A 19,598-nucleotide genomic window follows, 5' to 3' on the forward strand; every position below is an offset into this window, starting at 1 on the left:
TAAAAACTATATTTAAACATTCAATGCTTTAAAATCATGCTATCCGATCGTGGACTTTCTGGCGCACTAGTTATTTTATTAGTACCTATGTAAAATTAATTAGAATCTACTTTATGTGAAATATAAAATTTTAGTAATTCCTTTTAATGAAATTACCTGTATAATGAACCAGAAACGTCCACGCGCGTTTGCGGAGCAACAGTAGCAGCTTAAGTGCTTATAATCTATGGTAGCAGCGTATAGTGTTGGGATAGTGAAGCGGGGACGGGGGTGCTGCTAGCGAGGTCAGGCGTGCGGGGCGGGACGCGGCAGCCGGCCGCACCAGAACTTGTGAGATGGCGATGCTCTACGACTGACCTCGTGACGCGCTACGTCCGCTACGCTACTGCGTTAACGTGACGCCGCGCCGTTCGGGTTCCGGGTCGCGGGGGACGAACCGATTGAACATCGGCAATACGTGCCTCAACAATATAACAAGATCGTTCGCCGGACGATCCACGTAAAGAATGCAAGCTGTCGGGTGCGGTGACGTAAACAGATAATAAACAAAGGGCATCTATGTGCATGCACGACCGCGCGCTTTGGCGCTCGCCGCACTCGGGAAAACTAATACAACGCTAACAACGGCTAAAAACAATCTGAAAGCCTCAAAACTACAAGTAAAGCCCTACGACCTCGAACGATCATCGCTAAAATGGCGGAGCACGATTAACGTGGCTCGGTCAATAAAGGTCGAAAAGGTCGATCATCGTAAGAGCCAGCCATTACTAGTGAATGAACCACTGAGTACCTCGAAATCCTGCAGCGCAGCGGCGCGGGTCGGCGGTCCAGAGAGAGTAAAACAGACAAAAATAAGAGTTAGTTGAGGGCGGCCGAGCGCGTGTCAAGGACCATCTCAAAAGTTCCTACGGAGCGAACGCTGCGGCTCTGGCGCCCACGCACTCAGCGGATACGAGGGATTGCAGACAAATAGCACATGCACAAATTGTATCCAGTATACGTAAATCAGATGGGCAACAGTTAATCTTAAAATGTAAAAAAAAACTAAACTATTACATCGAATCATTAATAGAGAAAGGTAATTAATTAATCAACGGCAAAATATACTGGGTCATCATCTGCGGTAATAAGCCATCATTCATAATATTATAATAGATGTAATTAGATGAAAAATTACCGGAATACCATGAATATAAGATATAACAATATCAAAATTATTGATACATTAGAATCAAATGTGATATAAAATATATAAATAAAAATAGGAAACTTTGAGAGGTCCTTGCGTCCGGTAGATATACTTTTATCTGAATAGAATACGTCGGTTAAAACATTTGGGAACTAGAACACTAATAAATACTTCTTAACTATTCTTTAAATAGCACTATTAAGAGAAGAAGACCTAAACCTATGTAATGCTGTTTTTTATTACTGGTCTATTTGAATCTTCAAGTAAATTTTAGAATAATAACAATGCGCTAACGGCACTGATACAATACTGACAATGAGACAAAGAAGCACTGCACAACGCAGACGCTGTTGTAAATAGATTGTCATACAACTGCTTGTACGACCTTCTACGAATATTTCACTCAGACGAATCGAATTTTCCCAAATTAAGCGTATACACTGAAACAACTTACCTGACGCCATATTCTAATGAACATACCAAAAGTATTCATTAAAGCTCGCTACCCTCTTTATTATGAATTTATCTCCGTTTTGGTACATTTGGTACATACACTATTGTTATTAATAAGTTAATTTTACGAGAAAAGAAGCTGACAAAAAAGTTACGAACACGAATAAGCCCAAGCTACATACCTTGCTATGATGGAAGAGGAGTCCGACACCTTCCATGCACACCTTGAAAACAACAATAATAAAATGTTTTTTTTTTATTTGTATAACTATTATTCGTTTATTGAAATATCAGGCAAAGTTCTGAATAAGAAGGTATTAATTATTTAGGAAGGATTACTGGTGGACTTAAGGCCTTCCCAGTTTCACCAGGACACGTGGGCGAGCACGCGTTCAGCCAGGAGGGGTAGGATTTGCTAACAGCTGCCTGAGCGCCTCTGAAGGAGACCTAATAGCTCAAGGGCAACTGCTTCAGGAATGTACCTACTAGATATTTATATGATTTCTTAAAGATCTCAAAACAAAGTTATTATATAATTTACGTGAACGTTTTATGTCTTTGGTAACATCAGATGAGCTGTGAGATTTTTTGTGATTTCTGTGTATTAAACTCGACATCACTCCCTGTCCAAACAAGTGTTAGTGAATCGTTAACTCTATCAACGTTATTAATTAAGTCTTATTTAAGCGGCAGAAAATCATTTTATCGCTGTTTTTTTTCCATCAGTACACGAGAGATATTCAAGATTTTGCAATTTTCACTAATTTCATATGTACAGGGAAAAGTAGTCTCTCCGGAATCCGAAAAGATTATGTTATTCTGCGTTATAAAACAAAAACAAAATTAGTTATAGCAAAAAGTCCTTATAAATATGCCTAATCAAAATTAAGGTACCATTTAATATTATGTAGTGATAGTTGAAGTGTGATGGTATTTCAGTATGTTTCTGCCAGCTGAACTTTGTATGAATGAATGAATGAAAATTCTTTATTACACAAAAATTTCGTACAAAGGTGAACTTAACGCCAAGCAAGCATTCTCTTCCAGCTAACTCTCGTTGATGAAGTGAAAGATTTAAAAGTGCGTAGCTGTGATGAAGTTAATACATGGCGATAATTTAAAGAATTACAGTAGACATGAGTAAAATGAACAGTAGATTTTAATTACATTGCCAAAACAAATACATAGATACATAAATACAAATACATACAAAATACGTAGATAACAAATACATAACAAATAAAATAAATTATTGTACTGATAAATTATTTGTACGCTTTACATTGCGGCACACTTTACAGTCTGTGTACAAATATGAAGGCAGAGCACCTGTATGAGCCCGCCCTCGCCGGTAGCACAGTCCTGCACGGGGAACTCCCCGCCTAGCTCAGCTGCATCCTGACGCCGGCCGCTACGCTCCATCGCCTCTTTGATGCAGTAGTACAATGCCTTGCACTGTCGTAATACGTGTATATCGAATTAAACTTCACTGAATTAACTGATTCAATATCCGAGACTAACTTTTGCCCGCGACCCCGTTCGCGTGGAATAGTTACTTTGGTATAACCCTAAATTTTACTCCCCACTTCATTTACGTAGAAAGAAAATATTTTTGAATTATAGAATGCTAAGGAGCTGTTTAAACATCGATTTTGAAACATTCATTGGTGCTCTTATCTTAGCGTGATGTTATATAGCCTATAAGCCTTCCTCAATAAATGGGCTATCTAACACTGAAAGAATTTTTCAAATCGAACCAGTAGTTCCTGAGATTAGCGCGTTCAAAAAAACAAACTCTTCAGCTTTATAATATTAGTATAGATTAGCCACCACTTATTGTTTACTTTATCAATTTAGTGACGACAAAGCAAGATGAATTTGAAGATTTCCATAAGCAATTACGAGAATAAAATTTCATCAGATTTTCATTGTCTCAAAACTAATGGGGACGACTCATCGCAAAGTTGATGTTAAAGAATTTAAAGACGAATGGAGCAAACTTAATTTTAAACGCCGCTATTTTAAACATATGTTTAATTAATCCCTAATAAGAATTACTAAGTATTACTACACTAGGCTCACATGTGCACATGTGCGTAAATGTAATGTACTATTATTATCTATCAGTCGACAAATTGCATCTATGGCGGTATCTTTTACCTTTTTAGTGTAATATTTGTGGAGTTGAGTTTGGCCCCCGTTTTTCCTCCAAAGGCACAGAACTCGGATTTTCGGGCTGTAAGTCATGTTGACTAGTCGCTCGTACCACCAACGTTCCACTATGGTTCCTGTAAGTAAATTTAGAGGTAAACAAAGGTCCCTCGAGTTATCCATTGGATATGTCATAATTTGACAATCTTATATGTTTTAATATTATCGTTGTTAGTACGAACGCAGAGCCGTTGAACGGTGTGTACGCATATGATACGCACCTGCTCGTCTTGCCTTAATGGTGCAAAAGCATTAAGGTGTCGCAATTTAAAAACAATTTTTTTCGTAGCCTTCCATTAACCATTGTAATGTACTGAGAATTACTAGATATGTACTTATTTCGGATATATCACTCGTAGAGGCCCCGATAACTTAGAGAAGCTGATGGTAGTTGGTCAAGTTGACGGGAGATGATCACGCGGACGCTCACTTACCCGCTGGTCTGATTTAGTAAAGACCCTCACCGGCCTGCCAATAACCGAGGCTATAAAGACCACCGAGGACAGGAAGACGTGGGGAAGCATTGTGCATCGAGTGGTCAACGGTTCAAATTAGATATGACCTTCAGCAACAAAGGGACCGACTCAGAAGAAGTACCTATTTAGGGTAAAGGTACTAATATTATGAATTTTTGTGCAAATTTCCAAAGCTTATTGACTATTTTTTTGTTTAATTCAGTTCAACAATGAGGCAACAGCATTCAGTTTGTAATGTCGACCTCCAGTAACCAAATGAATATGCAATTTCGAAAAGGGCACATGTCGCATATTTTGTCAAATACGTTTTTTCATATACATGTAGTTTTGAGGCTTACCTACACCCATTTTGTAATAATTCCAGTAATTTTCAATTGCTAATTAACACTAAAATATATCTCAAAAGCTAATATTTAAAATTTTACACTGCTTTAGAAAATAATCTGTTTTTTTTCATTTCCTGAACATTTTACATTTTCAGAGATGTGCCCTTTTCGAAATTGCATATTCAATTAGATAGAGTGGTCCAGGGCAGTGACCTTGTGTGGAGCGCAGCACCAGTCCGTCGTCGCGCACCTCCATGAAGCGCAGGTCGCCGGCCGCGTCGGCCTCGTGTACTGTGAACGTAGCCCGCCTAGCCAGCCGCGACCCCAACGGCTTCAGCGAAATCTCGTTGCCGTGCTGTATGTGGATATACGCACAACACTAATATACAACGTACTACGATATCATGGATTACGTAAATTACAAGTAGCGAAACACTAATCCTGGCCATCGAATCTCACATGATTGGGATCGTGGCGAATAAAATAAAACAGATCTACTAGATCAGCGTTTCCTAAAGTGGGCGATAACGACCCCTTGTGAGCGCTGCAGGCCTAAAGCGGGGCGGTAAGAGACCCAGAAAAAAAATGGGGGCGTTGTGTAAAGGCTTGGGAGGCGATTTGTAATAACATCTAGGATGACTCTTAGACACAGACTGAGCTCTTGCTATAGTGGTTTTTAAGTAGGTAAAAAAACGGGGGCGATAAAAAATAATTTATACTCAAAGTGGGCAGTAGACAAAACAAGTTTGAGAGCCCCTGCACTAAATTGTAATTTTATTGTTCTCAAACCAAATATTCCCTATTATTATAATTAAAAATTAATTGTCAGCTTTATTACACATCGCTCACTCAATCGTCTTCACCATCTTGCTTTTTTTATTTTCTTATATCTATCCTTTCACAACATTAAAGTCATATTTTTACGATACCTATATATATTGTTCTTTAGACAGACGTTCATATGGACCATCTGATGATGAGTGGTGCTGAGGACTCTCTATCCTATTTTGACCTAATGCTTTGGCAGTTGGCAGTTGAATTCATGTTGTGACGACTATTGACGGTGTAGTTACAGTAGTCCAAGTGAGTAGTAGTTAACACGTCCTCTATTTAAGCTAATAAAAAAATAAAAACAAAAGTGACACGATTGAATAGCGTACCAAAGTGTGGACCACGTCGAGCAGATGATTTACTTCTTGGCTGTAAATGAGCCCGATGTGGCTTTTGGCAAGCAAACGTCGAACCTTATTACGGATCGTATCAGGTTCGACGCCGAACAAAACCATTGCAGCGGTCAAATTATAAAGCGCCGTCGACAATAACCGGTCCTCTTCGTGTTCGAGGCGTTTTCGTTCCGTTTCGCTTAAGCACTTATATCGCTCCATCATTTCATTTGCACCTTGATCCATTCCGATCATGTCGCGTTCTTGGCTTACGGCATCTAAGAAAGCGTCTTCCCAGAATTGCATTTGATCCCAGAGATTAGATCTCTCTTTACCTTAAAAAAAAACCAACAATGCATCAATTGTACTTTGAATCTTCGCGATTTGTAAAATAAAGATGAACGATAACTATACCAATTAATCCTTGGTAAAGATATGTCCGGGCTGTGTCAGGCGAAGTGAGCGGTGAAGTTACGGGGACGCCTACGGGAGGTCGATACCCGCTCAGCGAAGACTTCGATGAAAAGACACTTGCAGCACGAGGCTTGCTATTAGCAGCAGCCCCACGCCCGGCCTGTTCACGAGATTTATTTCACTTTCAAAGCTATTTATTATTTGCCTTATCTTTCCGCACGTTCTTAACAAAGACAGCATGTAATATTTTAGTTTTTCTAATTTTGGATTACTAATATGATATGGGCATTTCCTTGATACGCCACTAAGAGATGATAGTAATAAAGTATTTCAAAAATGTTACTATAATAGCTATAAATATTTAAACTGAACATATTTGAATTAAGGTTATACTACTGAAATGTCCAGCACATTGGTGTTTTTAAATCTAATAAAAAATTGACATGTAAAGCTTAACATGCTATGAAAGGTGACAAACATCGTAGCTTGAAAAATTCAAGTAAAAAAACATTGTTTAGATTACAAAAAATCTATATTCGTATCCTATTAGTCTGTCAAAATAAAGTTGACATCAAATTAGGTATATTCGTTAAAGCAAAGATTGTTATTATTGTTATTAGTTACCAAAATTTATTCAAGAAGCTAACAAGAATATTCTTCCAATTGTAAAACCTAATTAAGTTATATTATTGGAGTCTCATAAACTATGGATGGTGTTCGCTAATTATAATATTGTAACCTACTGAGTTTCTTGCCGGATGTCCTCAGCGGGTTGCGATTCCGATCCGGTGGTAGATTCAGTGAAGCAACGCTCTTGCTAGGGCTAGTGCTAACAAATTCTCTCAGGTTGAGCCCGTGAGCTCACCTAGGCGAGAATTTGGGATAGGCCCTTAGCCTAGCAGCGAATAAGTAAGGAAAATAAACGCACACGCGTAACGTACGAGACCAAAACAAATATATTTTTATTTTATTGCTTAGATGGGTGGACGAGCCCACGTGGTGTTAAGTGGTTACTGGAGCCCATAAACAACTACAACGTAAATGCGCCACTCACCTTGAGATATAAGTTCTAAGGTCTCAAGTATAGTTACAACGGCTGGCCCACCCTTCAAACCGAAACGCATTACTGCTTCAGGGCAGAAATAGGCAGGCGCGCGGACTCACAAGAGGTCCTACCACCAGTAATTACTCAAATTATAATTTGGCGGGTTTGATTTTTATTACACGTTGTCATTCCTTCACTGTGGAAGTCAATCGTGAACATTTGTTGAGTACGTATTTCATTATAAAAATTTATACCCGCCTGAGATTCGAATACCGGTGCATCGCTCAACACGAATGCACCGGACTTCTTATCCTTTAGTTTACGACGACTTCAAATAACCACTTCAAATATAATTAATATTCATAGTGAATAATCAAGCCACGATGTGGGTTAAGTTAATAAAGCAGATCAAGCGCACAGCATGCTATGCAAGCCAGCTACAGGCACGAGGACTTACATCGAGGAGCATGACGTCAGTGTCAGATAGGTTGGACTTAAAGGAGGCGCGATGATCGAAGAGATTGGCTCGGTTGGTTGTGATCGAGCCACTCTCATCGGCGGAGCACTCCGAGGAAGGCGCCGCCTGCCACGCACACAAACAACCGCCTATACCCCTCGTAATCATCACTTTAACTACATTATCTTCGGTCATATTTCTTTTAAGTAGGGTAAAGCATACTATAATTGGCACTCTTACTAGATTCTAAAACTGAAGAGCTTAATACAATTTAATTATATTGTGTGTAGTAAAATATATTAACATATAATATATATTAAAATATATTCACACAGTGACGACATCAAGCTTTTGAAAATGAAAATTCATTAATTCGTTCTCATGTTTAAAAACCCAATTCGTTCCGAATTTCTTTGGGTGAAATGGTATTGATAATAAGAATCAAAATATATGACAACGAAAGGGTCAATCCGTATAATTATTTTTATTGCCTCCTCAAGAAGCTAACTAAAAAACAGCTTATCAACGACAAAATATTTAAAATCTGGCTACAAAGCGTTTGAATTTCGTAATAAACCAGGACCACTTTTTAATTAGTAATGAAGTAAATTTTCCATTGCGCCATACAAATTCTCCACTCGGTCTGTGAGAATAGACGCAGAAAAACTCGTCGAATAACTATGAACGCTAACATCTCAGAATTTTCGTAACCGATTTAAAGAATTACTTTAACACGCGGCTTTCATTTTTTTACACTTCCATAGGTTTTTGCTTTCAATAAACAAAACATTAATCAACCATCAACTAGAGTAGATCATTTCTCATCATGATGAAACAGGCTGGATAAAGGAGACGAGAAAAATCAGCTTATGACATAAGTAATGTTGCTATGATATAATGATATATATACTATTGCATTAGAGCGCCAATCATTGTACAGTTTACCCGATTTCAAAACAATGAATAATTTAAATAAGCCTCTAAAGTAAAAGTTAAGTTTTGCATTTTTTTTGCTCCTTAACTATTGTGATGCTATGAAAATTTATAGTAAATACTAATCGTAAATTATCAATATTTTAATAGCTTATGTTACGTATCAATAAGTTACACGACCCAACATGCTGAAACTTCTTAGTGTACTAATAAGTAAATAAAAACAATTGACAACATCAACTGGGTAATGGCTTCATTCGTGTGCGTAGATTTTTTATTTTTTATTCCGCAAGTAATAACGCAAATTTAGTTTAGTCTTTTTTGATAAGGTTTTGAATAAGCAGACCAATAAGATAATACTGAGTTACGAGTAACACGACAACAATTCTACAATTTGAGAGGTACATAGCCTTAAAACACACTTTAAATAATCAATCACTGCGTTATCATGCTCAAGAAGAATTCATTTATACATTATATAGTTAGGTATACTTGTACTTATACTGACAGTGATATTTAATTACACATTTAATATATAGGTATATTAGGCCATCACCATGCACGATCCTACAACATTAATAGTATAATTTAATTGGCAAATGATTAATAAACTTACATCAGAATCGAATGAAGTGAGTTTACTGAAAAGTAGATTTCGTTTTTGATTCAACATATCTTTGAACATTTCTGTGGTGCTTTGCGCCTCTGATGAGTCTACTTCTGGATAGTTCACAACAGGAACCTCTGTACAACAAAACGGTATTATAGATATAATAAAATGGCCATAATGTAGTAGAGGTGGTGGTAAAGGATATGATCGATATGATCCAAATATTAAAACTTTATTAACAGTACTGCTACAGCACTCACTGATTTACATATATTTTTTCAAGCGAAAAAGTTTCTGGAATTTCTAAGGCATAATATGTTATAATATTGATTAAAGATATCAAAATAGGCGGTGACAAAACGGTTTTTCTCCTTGAACGAATATACATATTTTTAATAAACTTTTCCAAGCTTTGTTTTTCCTAAGATTTACAAGAAAATAATTTAGGTAACCCTAATACGAAAACTGTAGTATGTAAAATGAATTAAAATCCAAGATTAGAATTGAGTTTAGACCATCGGGCGAACGCTAGGTGTAGTAGTCTTATGATTTCTCGGCCCACAGTGTGAAATGTATAATTGTGGCCCACACTCGTAAGAGACCCAAGAAGGCGTTAAATTACAAGTTCCCCAATTTTAGCTGTGTTGCCAATCTAAACTGTAAATGTAATACTCATTGTAAAAATGAATATTTAAAAAAAAAACACTAAAAAAAAAACTAATGATAAAAAAAAGACATGCCCGCTGAGTTTCTTGCCAGTTCTTCTCAGGACGGAGGCTAGTTTTTGTGAATAGGCGGTAGTTCTTTTTGACGTTCAACAAGTATGTACTTTCATTTATGTTGAATAATTTTTTTTTGATTTGATTTGTCCAATCTCACAATTTCACCCAAGTAGTTTTTCGAATATCCCGAGGATTACCTGTCTGCGAGCTCTTTCTGGAAGAAGGTTGCGAGGAAGGAGTGTCAAGATCGTGTCGCGGGTAATGTTCGGAGAGCGCGGAGCCGGCCATTCCGCCGTGCTCGAGCCCCGCCAGCTCGCGGCTCCAGTAGTGCGTGTGCGCCATCTCAGCCAGTTGGAACACGGACGCCATGCCGCCGAGCCCAAAGTTAGAATACGTGTACTCCAGACCGTGAACGACGGCTTGAAGAACTTTCAACATCCCTTTCCACACGGGCTTGCTGATGAACTGTTATAATTTTTTTTATATTAGTAAAAATACCTTATTTTTTACAACTGATAGGGACGTTTAATATAATATCCTATAATAATGTGAGAGAACAGTCCTTCATAGGAAAGATTAATTAAGTCATATGGGCTTAGTAGGATATGGCGACGGTAATTTCTCGCACTTATCAAATTGATATTATTTATTCTTATGCAATCATTACACGTCACCGTTAAAAACAAAAAAATGTAACTGTACCTGTAACTGTAAAACTTATAAACAAAATATTCATTAAAAAATTTTTGAAGGTACAAAAAAGTGATTGCTCACCACATCATCGACTTTATCACAAGGCGTAGATTTTCTGTTGAAATTTCTGTTCAGTTTGCTGAGCACCATGTTTCTGTATGATTCATCTTCCATTAGCTTCTTTAGTCGATTTAATTTCAACCAACCTACGCCTTCGCCTTCTAGCACATGTTGTATAAGCTGAAAACAACGTCGGTATAAAGTCCAAAATCAATCGTATCATTATAGCTTTGGGGTGTACTTTAGAGACATTTAAACGTTTCGAGTGCGAAGCTAAGATTTTCTTACTAGATTTACACATGGGAGCCAAGAACAAAATATGATCATAAAATTCCCCTATCAAGTAGATCGACAAGGCGATTATCGGTGTCAATGACCGCTTCCGAAACTGAAATGAGCATTATTTTAGTTTCATATTAGCTGCCTCGTTTACTGTTTTGATATTACGTGAGTCTGGAATCTTTTCCTCTACTTCCATTCTTACCGAGATGGTACCGACATGCAATAATTTTGTAACATTTTAAGAAAGAATAAATATGACCCTACAAAACTCGATGTTGCCAGTGTGTAAATTAGAATATTGTTAATAATATGAAGTTTTATTTTATTTTCTGGAGGTTTAATTGCAGAGCGAGAGAAGTGTTATTTGTTTACGTGTTTTTATTGATTAAATTGTTATTAGTGGGAGTCATCGTTGCATTAATCTTTTAACGCCCACTGCTGATTATAGGTTTTCCTCGTAGATTTCCACAAGGGGCCTGTATCTAGCATGCTCTTGATGTCAAGTCGTCCACTGCCCTTGCGGTGACGTGGCGTCTAGTTTATCAGTCAGTATATCTCACATCATTAAGGAAGGCTTGGTTCTCGGTATTGGGCGTGTGGCGTGCGAGCGTGGGTGCGGGCGGCGCAGAGGGCGGCGCGTGACGTATGAGCGGCGAGCGCTGCACGAGGCCGCGCCCGCCCTGCGAAAACGGACCGAAAGTCGCCGTGGACCCTCCGTACGAACCCTCCGTTGGTTTCGCTTGTTTTCCTGGAAGGACAATGACAGATTTTTTAAATCTTAGTTCCACACTAGACGTGAATAATTTCATAGGCTATGAGTAGAGGCCGGAGAGCAGGTAGATTGATTTAAGGTCGTTGACGTCAAATGTAGAGGATAATATGGATATGCCTCCAAAATACAGGAAATTCATATTTATTGTGATATTTGTTCCGGAATTTAGAAATTAGCATGAATTTGTGTTTAAGGTGAAAAACTTATTAATAATATTAATCTACGCTACCAGTGCTAGCTAATGGTGAAAAAATCAGTATTTTATTTCATACAAAAACACCTTGGAATAGTTACACCATATTTTGTCCCTTTCTGTTGAATAAGAAATGACGCTTGTCAGTATGAGACAAAACTTATACAGGGCTTTTTGTTAATTTATCTCATAAATATAGAAATTGTATCCGATCAGGATTAAAAATATATTTTTTTAATTTAAAAAAATAATCATTTGTGTATAAAATGGCATGTCCATATTATAATATCTTGATACAAGTATACAAAATCAATCTACCTACTCCGACCACTGGTTATGAGTTAGCAACTTAACGAATTAATATCATTATTTCTTATTAATGAAAAAAAAAAGGTATGCAAAGGCTTGGCTGTGCACCTAACATTGTTAATATCCAATAAAGACGGTAACTACTGCCTGTTAGTTAGTCTAGTCTAGTCTAGTTAGTTAGCCTGCGTATCCAGCAATACGAAACAAGTTTTATGAATCTCACCTTTACTACCGAAGAAGTCACTAAACATGCTCGAGGTGGAAGCGGCTAAGCCGTTAAGATCGGAGCTGATGTTTGAGAAGAAGTCTCTGTGAGTCGCAGTTAGCAAATTGGTTGTTTGTAAAGCAGTCGAATCGCGACGAGCGCCGTTGTTAGGTGATTCCTGACTGTCGCCCTGTGATGATAAAATTATATCAATTATTAGCTTACACTTGCCCCTATTAAGCTGTTAAGCCCCTATTTGAACGCATTAGCGCGAAAAATGCTCCCTTACCTCAACCTTAAGGCTTCAATTTAAAAGTTCACAAAATTTCGTACGTTTACAAAGTCTACCATCTACTACTAATCATTTGTTTCCAATTAATCCTCTTAGTTGCTACCGTTGCCTCAGTTGCTAATATAATACTAAGTCATTGTTTATTAAATGGAGACGATATCACATAATGGATAGTTGACTTCTTCGACACCAATGAAGGACCAGCGCAACAAGAAACGAACGGGTTTTTTTTATTGCTTAGATGGGTGAACGAGCTCACAGCCCACCTGGTGTTAAGTGGTTACTGGAGCCCATGGACATCTACAACGTAAATGCGCCAATCACCTTGATATAAAAGTTCTAAGGTCTCAAGTATAGTTACAACGGCTGCCCCACCCTTCAAACCGAAACGCATTACTGCTTCACGGCAGGAATAGGCAGGGCGGTGGTACCTACCCGTGCGGACTCACAAGAGGTCCTACCACCAGTAATTATCGTTGAGAGTTCTATTAGTGCTTCATGCATATTTCTTTCGCTTTGTATTAATTTATTGTCATAAGCCATACCACCGAGGCCTATGTTCCAAATGTTAAATCTATAATTGAAATGCAAAAATCACAAGGTACTACTGAGATTCTTCAAGCGTAGCTTCTTGTCAATCCTCTCCAAGTTTCAAGTCATTATACTAATCTGGGTAGTAAACAGTAGTAAGACTATTTCGGACTCACCTTGATAAGCAAGCCCTTCTTTGCGACGACCTCTTTGGCGCTTTTTGTAAAATCACCAAAGGTCGATTTGCCGACGTAAGTTAAGTCTTCCAAAGTATTTTTACTAACGGCTGTTGCTGTTTTGCTAGCCTCCAGCGCGCTCTTGGAGGCTTCTTGGACGCTTTTTGAAGCTTCCTCAGCAGCTTTCTTAGCTTGGAGCGTCAACTAAAACGTGATATGTTACCAAAATTATAAAGCGTTATTTAAAATCAAGTCATGATACGCAAATACAACATAAACAATACAATAAGCAATCGACTCATTTGTCGATTAACATAACATCAAACCCACGAAAGTACCACCACATCTGGACAAAAATAGCATATTGTGTGTTTTTACGAGAAGCATGATTAGCTTTAGGTATGTGTTAGCTAGTGTTAAGCTATTAAAATATGTTACAGTTTCGAATGTAAAATTTTGGTTTAAATTAACGTGTGTGAATTAGCACAATATAGAGCTTAAAACTATAATCAAATGCGGTTTGGAAGTGCTCGAAATTCTAAGCTTATGTGGTACTGTGACTAATGTTTTAGTGTTCTTTTTTGCAGTGTTATAATTAAGATTAGAATTGTTTTTATTCATTTTACTTATATCTCTCACTAGAACAAGACTAATTAATTTTGCATATCGCAATTCTATTGTATTCAATGGTGTTTGCTAAGTGTTGGCTCTGTGCATAGGTATACCTGTCCGAAAGGCGCAAAAATGTTCTTTTCTTCTCCCTCAGTCACTTTTCCTTTCTTCGTTTTATATTAAGAACACGCAATAAAAAATTAAAATTTATTGTTTCACAGGCAAACAAAAGTTTTTAATATAAACCGCAATAGTTACCTTATCCATTTGCGCTAGCAATCCCTCTTGGCTGCTTTGTCGAGTGGTTTCACGTACCAATTCTTTAGCTTGAGCAGCGAATTGTTCCAGTAGGGATGTTTGAGACGCCTGCCGTGATACTCCAGTAGTATTACTCTGCAACAATTTTTCACAATTAATTAATGAATCAAGTGTCAGGAACAAATATGTCGAAATGTATGTACGATTGTAACGGCTCTGACTGACTCTCGGTATTGTATGAACGAAGTCACGGCCTACCTGGTGTTATATAGCTAACAAGACTGAGATCTAAGTACCATCTTATAGAATATCGGCTGTCTCATCCTTTGAAGCAGAATGTACTACTGCTTTGGTGCAGAAACATGCAGGATGGCTGTGAATATCCGTGTGGACTCAAAATATGTCCTACTTATATATTTCAGTATTCTATTATAGTATCGTTTTGAACAATAGAACAGTCGTTTTGCTGACGGTACTTCGATTTCGTATATCAAGGAGAGCGCTAAGGTAGCGGTGTGGCATCTGTGGCGTTTCTTAGACTAATAATTAGGTACGTATTTAACTCAATTCGAAGTATTATAAGGAGCGTTTTAAAATTACTCAGTTAGTATGCACCTACGGCAATCTTGGTAAAAGTGGTTCATCCCTTAGGACCATGGTCACAACCACGCCTTTGTCTACATGATAGTACCTACTGTTACTACAAGGTTTGTCGACCTTCCTTTGAAAATACGTCACACAGTCAAGCTAGTGGGGAGTAGTGCGGCAGTGCGAGGTGCGTACCTTGAGGTGTGCGGAGTGGGGAGAGTGGGGAGAGTGTGACGGCAGAGAGCGAGCGGTGACGGCGGCGGGTGTGAGCGCTCGTGCGGGCTCGGAGTCGCTGGTGCTGGCGCTGTCCCCGCGGCGGCGGCTCACCACCGTCCTCGGGGTCGTCGTCGAATTAGAGTCCGACTCGCGACCGAAACTGCCGCTGTCCGTGTCCTGCGCCGACTCGAGCGTGTACGTGCGCGGGACGCATTTCAACGTGCCAATTTAATGATTCGTTTTTTTTTTTTTTTCTACCTAAGCTGATAGCCTTGAGGGGCTATATTAGCGGAACCTTAACTAGTAGGTGAGCTCACGGGGCTCAAACCTGACGACGTTGCTAACACGAACCCTAGCAAGAGCCGTGCTTCGCAGAATCTACCACCGGATCGAAATTATAGCAAACACTATATAAATTACTTCCTGATTATTAATATCATGTGGACTCAAAGCTGCGATAATTATCGTCATCAGGACATCCTCTACACTGAATAAGTTATTACTAATAGATTTAATAACTTACGCTTTTCTTAACAGGCTGTGGATGTGCATCGACTACTTCAGGTCGTTGGACATTAGCAGGAGCGTCGTCGTCAGAGAGGTCGCTGTGGTCGGAGCTGGATCCAGATGGAGAGGGAGAGGTCGATTCGCGGCTTTCTTCTCCACCGCCTTGTTCGTCGTCACCGAATATAAGCGACGATGGAGGACTATATACCTGTTGTTTTGATAATCTCACTAAGAATATTTCAATATAAATCACAAATAAAATTAGGTAACTTGACTGTTAAATAAGATCCTCTTCAGATTGTATCTGAATAAAAGAAGTGAAAAATAAACAAATACATGTGCAAATGCTTTCAGAATATGATGGAAGCAAGAGAAGTCCTTCCTCATTAGAAATTACTAACCGTTTTAGGATCCAACGAAGATGATAACGTCATTGGCACTTGTACTACAGCATTGTAAGTTTCACCAATAACATGTTGGTGTGCGTTACCACCTTTTAAGGAAAGAAAGAAAGAAACGGTTTAAGTAATATGATCTCAAAAAAAATATGCTTCAAAGTTGTTTGATACAATAATATGCTTAACATTCATCATACCCGGTGATAAGTCAGACGAGGCCATTTCTGAAACGAAATCGCTGAGGGATGAATACGACGAACTTGTGCTCTCCGCGGCATCCGAATCCGATCCGCTTTCATCTACAGAAAAAAAACCAATAACTTCTGCATCAACAAAAAAATTAATATCACAACAGAAGGAAACCACAGAATGGTAGCACAAACGCCCTACCAACACTACCCTGAGTTATTGAGACCGGTAAAAAAATACTGAGCACATGAGTCTACCTGACGAACCTGAAGCTTCAATAATATTGGGTCCGTGTCCGAGCACACGCCCAAGCAGTAGTCATTTTACAGATTTATAAATTTGTGAATTAAATTAAATTTGTGAAATTTGTGAATGGTGCTTAAGCTATTGCATAGCTTTTTTTTGAGATTTGATCGCGGCGACCGAATCAAGAAATTCCGTAACGAAAATAAAACCTAACACGCCCACTCCGCCTACCATGTAGCTCGTGTTCAACACGTTGCGCTTGTGTAGTGCTTGTGAATAGGCGCCGGTCACCGTTCTCGTCAAACCCGTCGCTTGCGACGAAGGGCTCGACGAGTAAATTAACTCTCAGACACAGCCCACTGAGTTTCTCGCCGGATCTTCTCAGTGGGTCGCGTTTCCGATCCGGTGGTAGATTCTGCGAAGCACGGCTCTTGCTAGGGTTCGTGTTAGCAACGTCATCAGGTTTGAGCCCCGTGAGCTCACCTAAAAAAGTTAGGGTTACGCTGAAATAGCCTCTCAAGGCTCTCAGCTAAGGTAGAAAAAAAAAAATAGATAATAGGCGCGCGGCGTGACGTCACACTGCATGCGCATCATGAAAAGTCTGCCCATCTCGCTCTCGCGCGGTCTAGCTTATGAGTATGAAGGGGACAGTTAATGTTTTGCTTTTGTTAATGTTTATAAATATAGCGTGGTCTTATTTTATTATTGTTTTAATATTAAATTATTATTGTCTAATTATAATTGCATAAGTTGATAAAAAATGCTATGCAATAGCTTTACTGCGGCAGTCCCCGAGTGCCACACGTGTTTTTTATTACACAATATTACTTCATCGTCGTGCTAGTTGTTTTTGAGCATCCGTAAGTTGGGTACGTACTTCGCTGGATAAAAATGGTAGCCGCCATGTGGTATCTGATATCACCGGTGCGGCACTCGGCACGAATAAAAAGGCTGTCTTAAGGAAAATAATAAGCGGACAAATGATAACCGTGTCAACATTAGCACACATTTTTTCGTGATACATACCAGTGGGCTGGTTGTCTTGTCTTTGCAGCTGCCTGAGTGCTCCGTTGAGCGAACTACCGTCATCCCACACAGCAAAACGTATCGGTTGGAGTTGATCCGCAAACCATTTTGGTTTGTCTCCGATCTGACGAGGGTCGAACACACCAGTCTGTACGCGTAGGAAAGCAACATTGCAGGGCGTCAAGGACCACTCCGCGAGAAATTCCACTGCCTATCGATCAAAAGGAAAAAATGTAGACTCAAAACCCAAGGATTATCATCATCATCGTACAGAGTGTAAAAAGACCGTTTCCAATAACGGAATACATTACTACCCTAAAGTAACGGAATAATAATAAGCATTAATCACTGCCATTTCCAGATTTAGATTAGGAATCCTAATAAGAAAATCGGTAGACTAAGAGATGTGAAGCAGGAACTGAAGTGTTTTGTTGTTTACATATTTATATAATTATCTATATATTAATGCGTGAAGCAAAAACTTTGTATCCCTTTTTACGAAAATTACGCGGACGGAGGAGTATGAAATTTTCCACACTTATAGAGAATATAGAGAAGAAGTGCACAATGCTAATATTTTCTTAAAATAATGCATAAAAGATACATTAAATCAATAAAGAAAACATTACACACACTACATACCATGTATTTGACACACACACGCATGCATACTATTTATTGTCAAACTTTTGTTCTTGACGTCTGTTGTCAAATTGAGAATAGATTAAATATTTTTTGTCTTTGTTAATATTTTTTATAGTGTAGTCTTGGCGAACTTTGTGATTATAGAAGTATAAATAAATCAATCTACTAAAAAATAAATCTAGTGGTTTTTACGGATGTCCCGTTATAACTACTGAACCATGCATTCGATTGACTTGAAACTTGGTATCCATGTAGAAAATACATGTACTTCATGGATAGACTAATATATACCTAGTCAGGTCATAAATTCTGTCACATGTTTAATGTAAAATAATTGAAACAAGTTTATTCATTATGTAACCATTCATATATCAAAATGAACTTAACAAAACATAGATTCTTATGACTCTAAAGTTTATTCAAAATGACCTCCGTGATTTTGAATACAGGCCTTCAATCTGCGCGGCCAGTCGTCTATCGCAGCACGAACGAGGTCCATGTCAATATCGGCGGCTGCCTTAATCAAGGATGTCTTGAGTGACTCCAAATTGGGATGAGGCTTTGAGCACGCCTTTTCCTCCAAGTGTTGCCATATCTTGTAATCTAACGGATTCAAATCTGGACTGGAGGAGGGCCAGTCTTCGTGCCGGATGAAGTCGATTTCACGCGCCGACAGCCAGTCTTGTGTGCTCTTCGCTCTATGAGCTGGCGCCGAATCTTGTTGGAATACCCAGTGCCTATTATTGAACATGGTATGAGAAACAGGTTCCACAAGGTTCGTCAGGACTGTATTTTGATACACAACTGCATTCGTTTTTACACCTTTCTCACAAAAATGTACCTCTGTTAAGCCCCAAATAAGAAACTCCCAACCATACCATGAGCGAGGATGGAAAATGACCTCGTTGGACACGCGGAATACAGTTGCGTACACCTTATCATTTTGTTTGTTGTAGCTCTCTTCTACGGTAAAAATTTTTTCATCCAAAAAAAGAATTTCCCGATTTTTGTTTCCCGCGTACCGCTTCAACAAAGCGCGGCATCTCTTCAGTCTCAGGTCCATTAGACGAGCATTCAAACGATGTCCTGTTTTTCTTCGATATGCCCGAAGCCCTAAGTCTTCATTTAACACCCTTTTCACCGTGGTTCTGCTTAACCCCATCTGAAGGGCCAACAGTTTCTGCTTACGTTTGGGATTTCTTTGAATTCGCGCCTTCACAGCTTTTATCAGTGCTAGAGTCCTAACAGACCGAGGGCGACCACTTCTTGACCTGTCATCTACACTAGAGTCTTCATTGTATCGTTTGATGGTACGATAAACGAATCTTTTGGTTATATTCAAATTTTCTCAGTATGTTAAAAATTTGAATTGGCGCGTAACCGCAACGATGCAACGCAATA

The 19,598-nt window shown here is 38.7% G+C and overlaps 1 protein-coding gene across 13 annotated transcripts in view; it reads right to left on the reverse strand.

Moving 5' to 3' along the window:
• Nucleotides 1-19,598, reverse strand: part of LOC101747124 (MAP kinase-activating death domain protein) — a 45,112-nt gene that overhangs the window by 8,500 nt on the left and 17,014 nt on the right. For 8 of the 13 annotated variants that reach the window (XR_009974686.1, XM_062671792.1, XM_062671793.1 and 5 more), the window contains exons 13-32: nt 17,553-17,763; nt 16,289-16,390; nt 16,095-16,186; nt 15,710-15,901; nt 15,166-15,363; nt 14,383-14,517; nt 14,238-14,291; nt 13,513-13,716; nt 12,532-12,703; nt 11,595-11,782; nt 10,774-10,932; nt 10,197-10,464; nt 9,284-9,411; nt 7,735-7,860; nt 6,233-6,392; nt 5,816-6,153; nt 4,869-5,010; nt 3,803-3,930; nt 2,972-3,097; nt 1,825-1,866 (exon numbers count right to left, since the gene is read on the reverse strand). Coding sequence is in view for 12 of the 13 variants with exons in the window: in XM_062671792.1 (XP_062527776.1) it covers nt 1,825-1,866; nt 2,972-3,097; nt 3,803-3,930; nt 4,869-5,010; nt 5,816-6,153; nt 6,233-6,392; nt 7,735-7,860; nt 9,284-9,411; nt 10,197-10,464; nt 10,774-10,932; nt 11,595-11,782; nt 12,532-12,703; nt 13,513-13,716; nt 14,238-14,291; nt 14,383-14,517; nt 15,166-15,363; nt 15,710-15,901; nt 16,095-16,186; nt 16,289-16,390; nt 17,553-17,763 (3,165 nt within the window). In the remaining variant the exon portion in view is untranslated. The remainder of the gene's footprint in view (nt 1-1,824; nt 1,867-2,971; nt 3,098-3,802; nt 3,931-4,868; nt 5,011-5,815; nt 6,154-6,232; nt 6,393-7,734; nt 7,861-9,283; nt 9,412-10,196; nt 10,465-10,773; nt 10,933-11,594; nt 11,783-12,531; nt 12,704-13,512; nt 13,717-14,237; nt 14,292-14,382; nt 14,518-15,165; nt 15,364-15,709; nt 15,902-16,094; nt 16,187-16,288; nt 16,391-17,552; nt 17,764-19,598) is intronic. The other 5 variants (XM_062671798.1, XM_062671794.1, XM_062671795.1 and 2 more) reach the window with 5 other exon arrangements.

This window comes from Bombyx mori, chromosome 13 (assembly GCF_030269925.1).
Source record: "Bombyx mori chromosome 13, ASM3026992v2".
Classification (NCBI taxonomy): domain Eukaryota; kingdom Metazoa; phylum Arthropoda; class Insecta; order Lepidoptera; family Bombycidae; genus Bombyx; species Bombyx mori.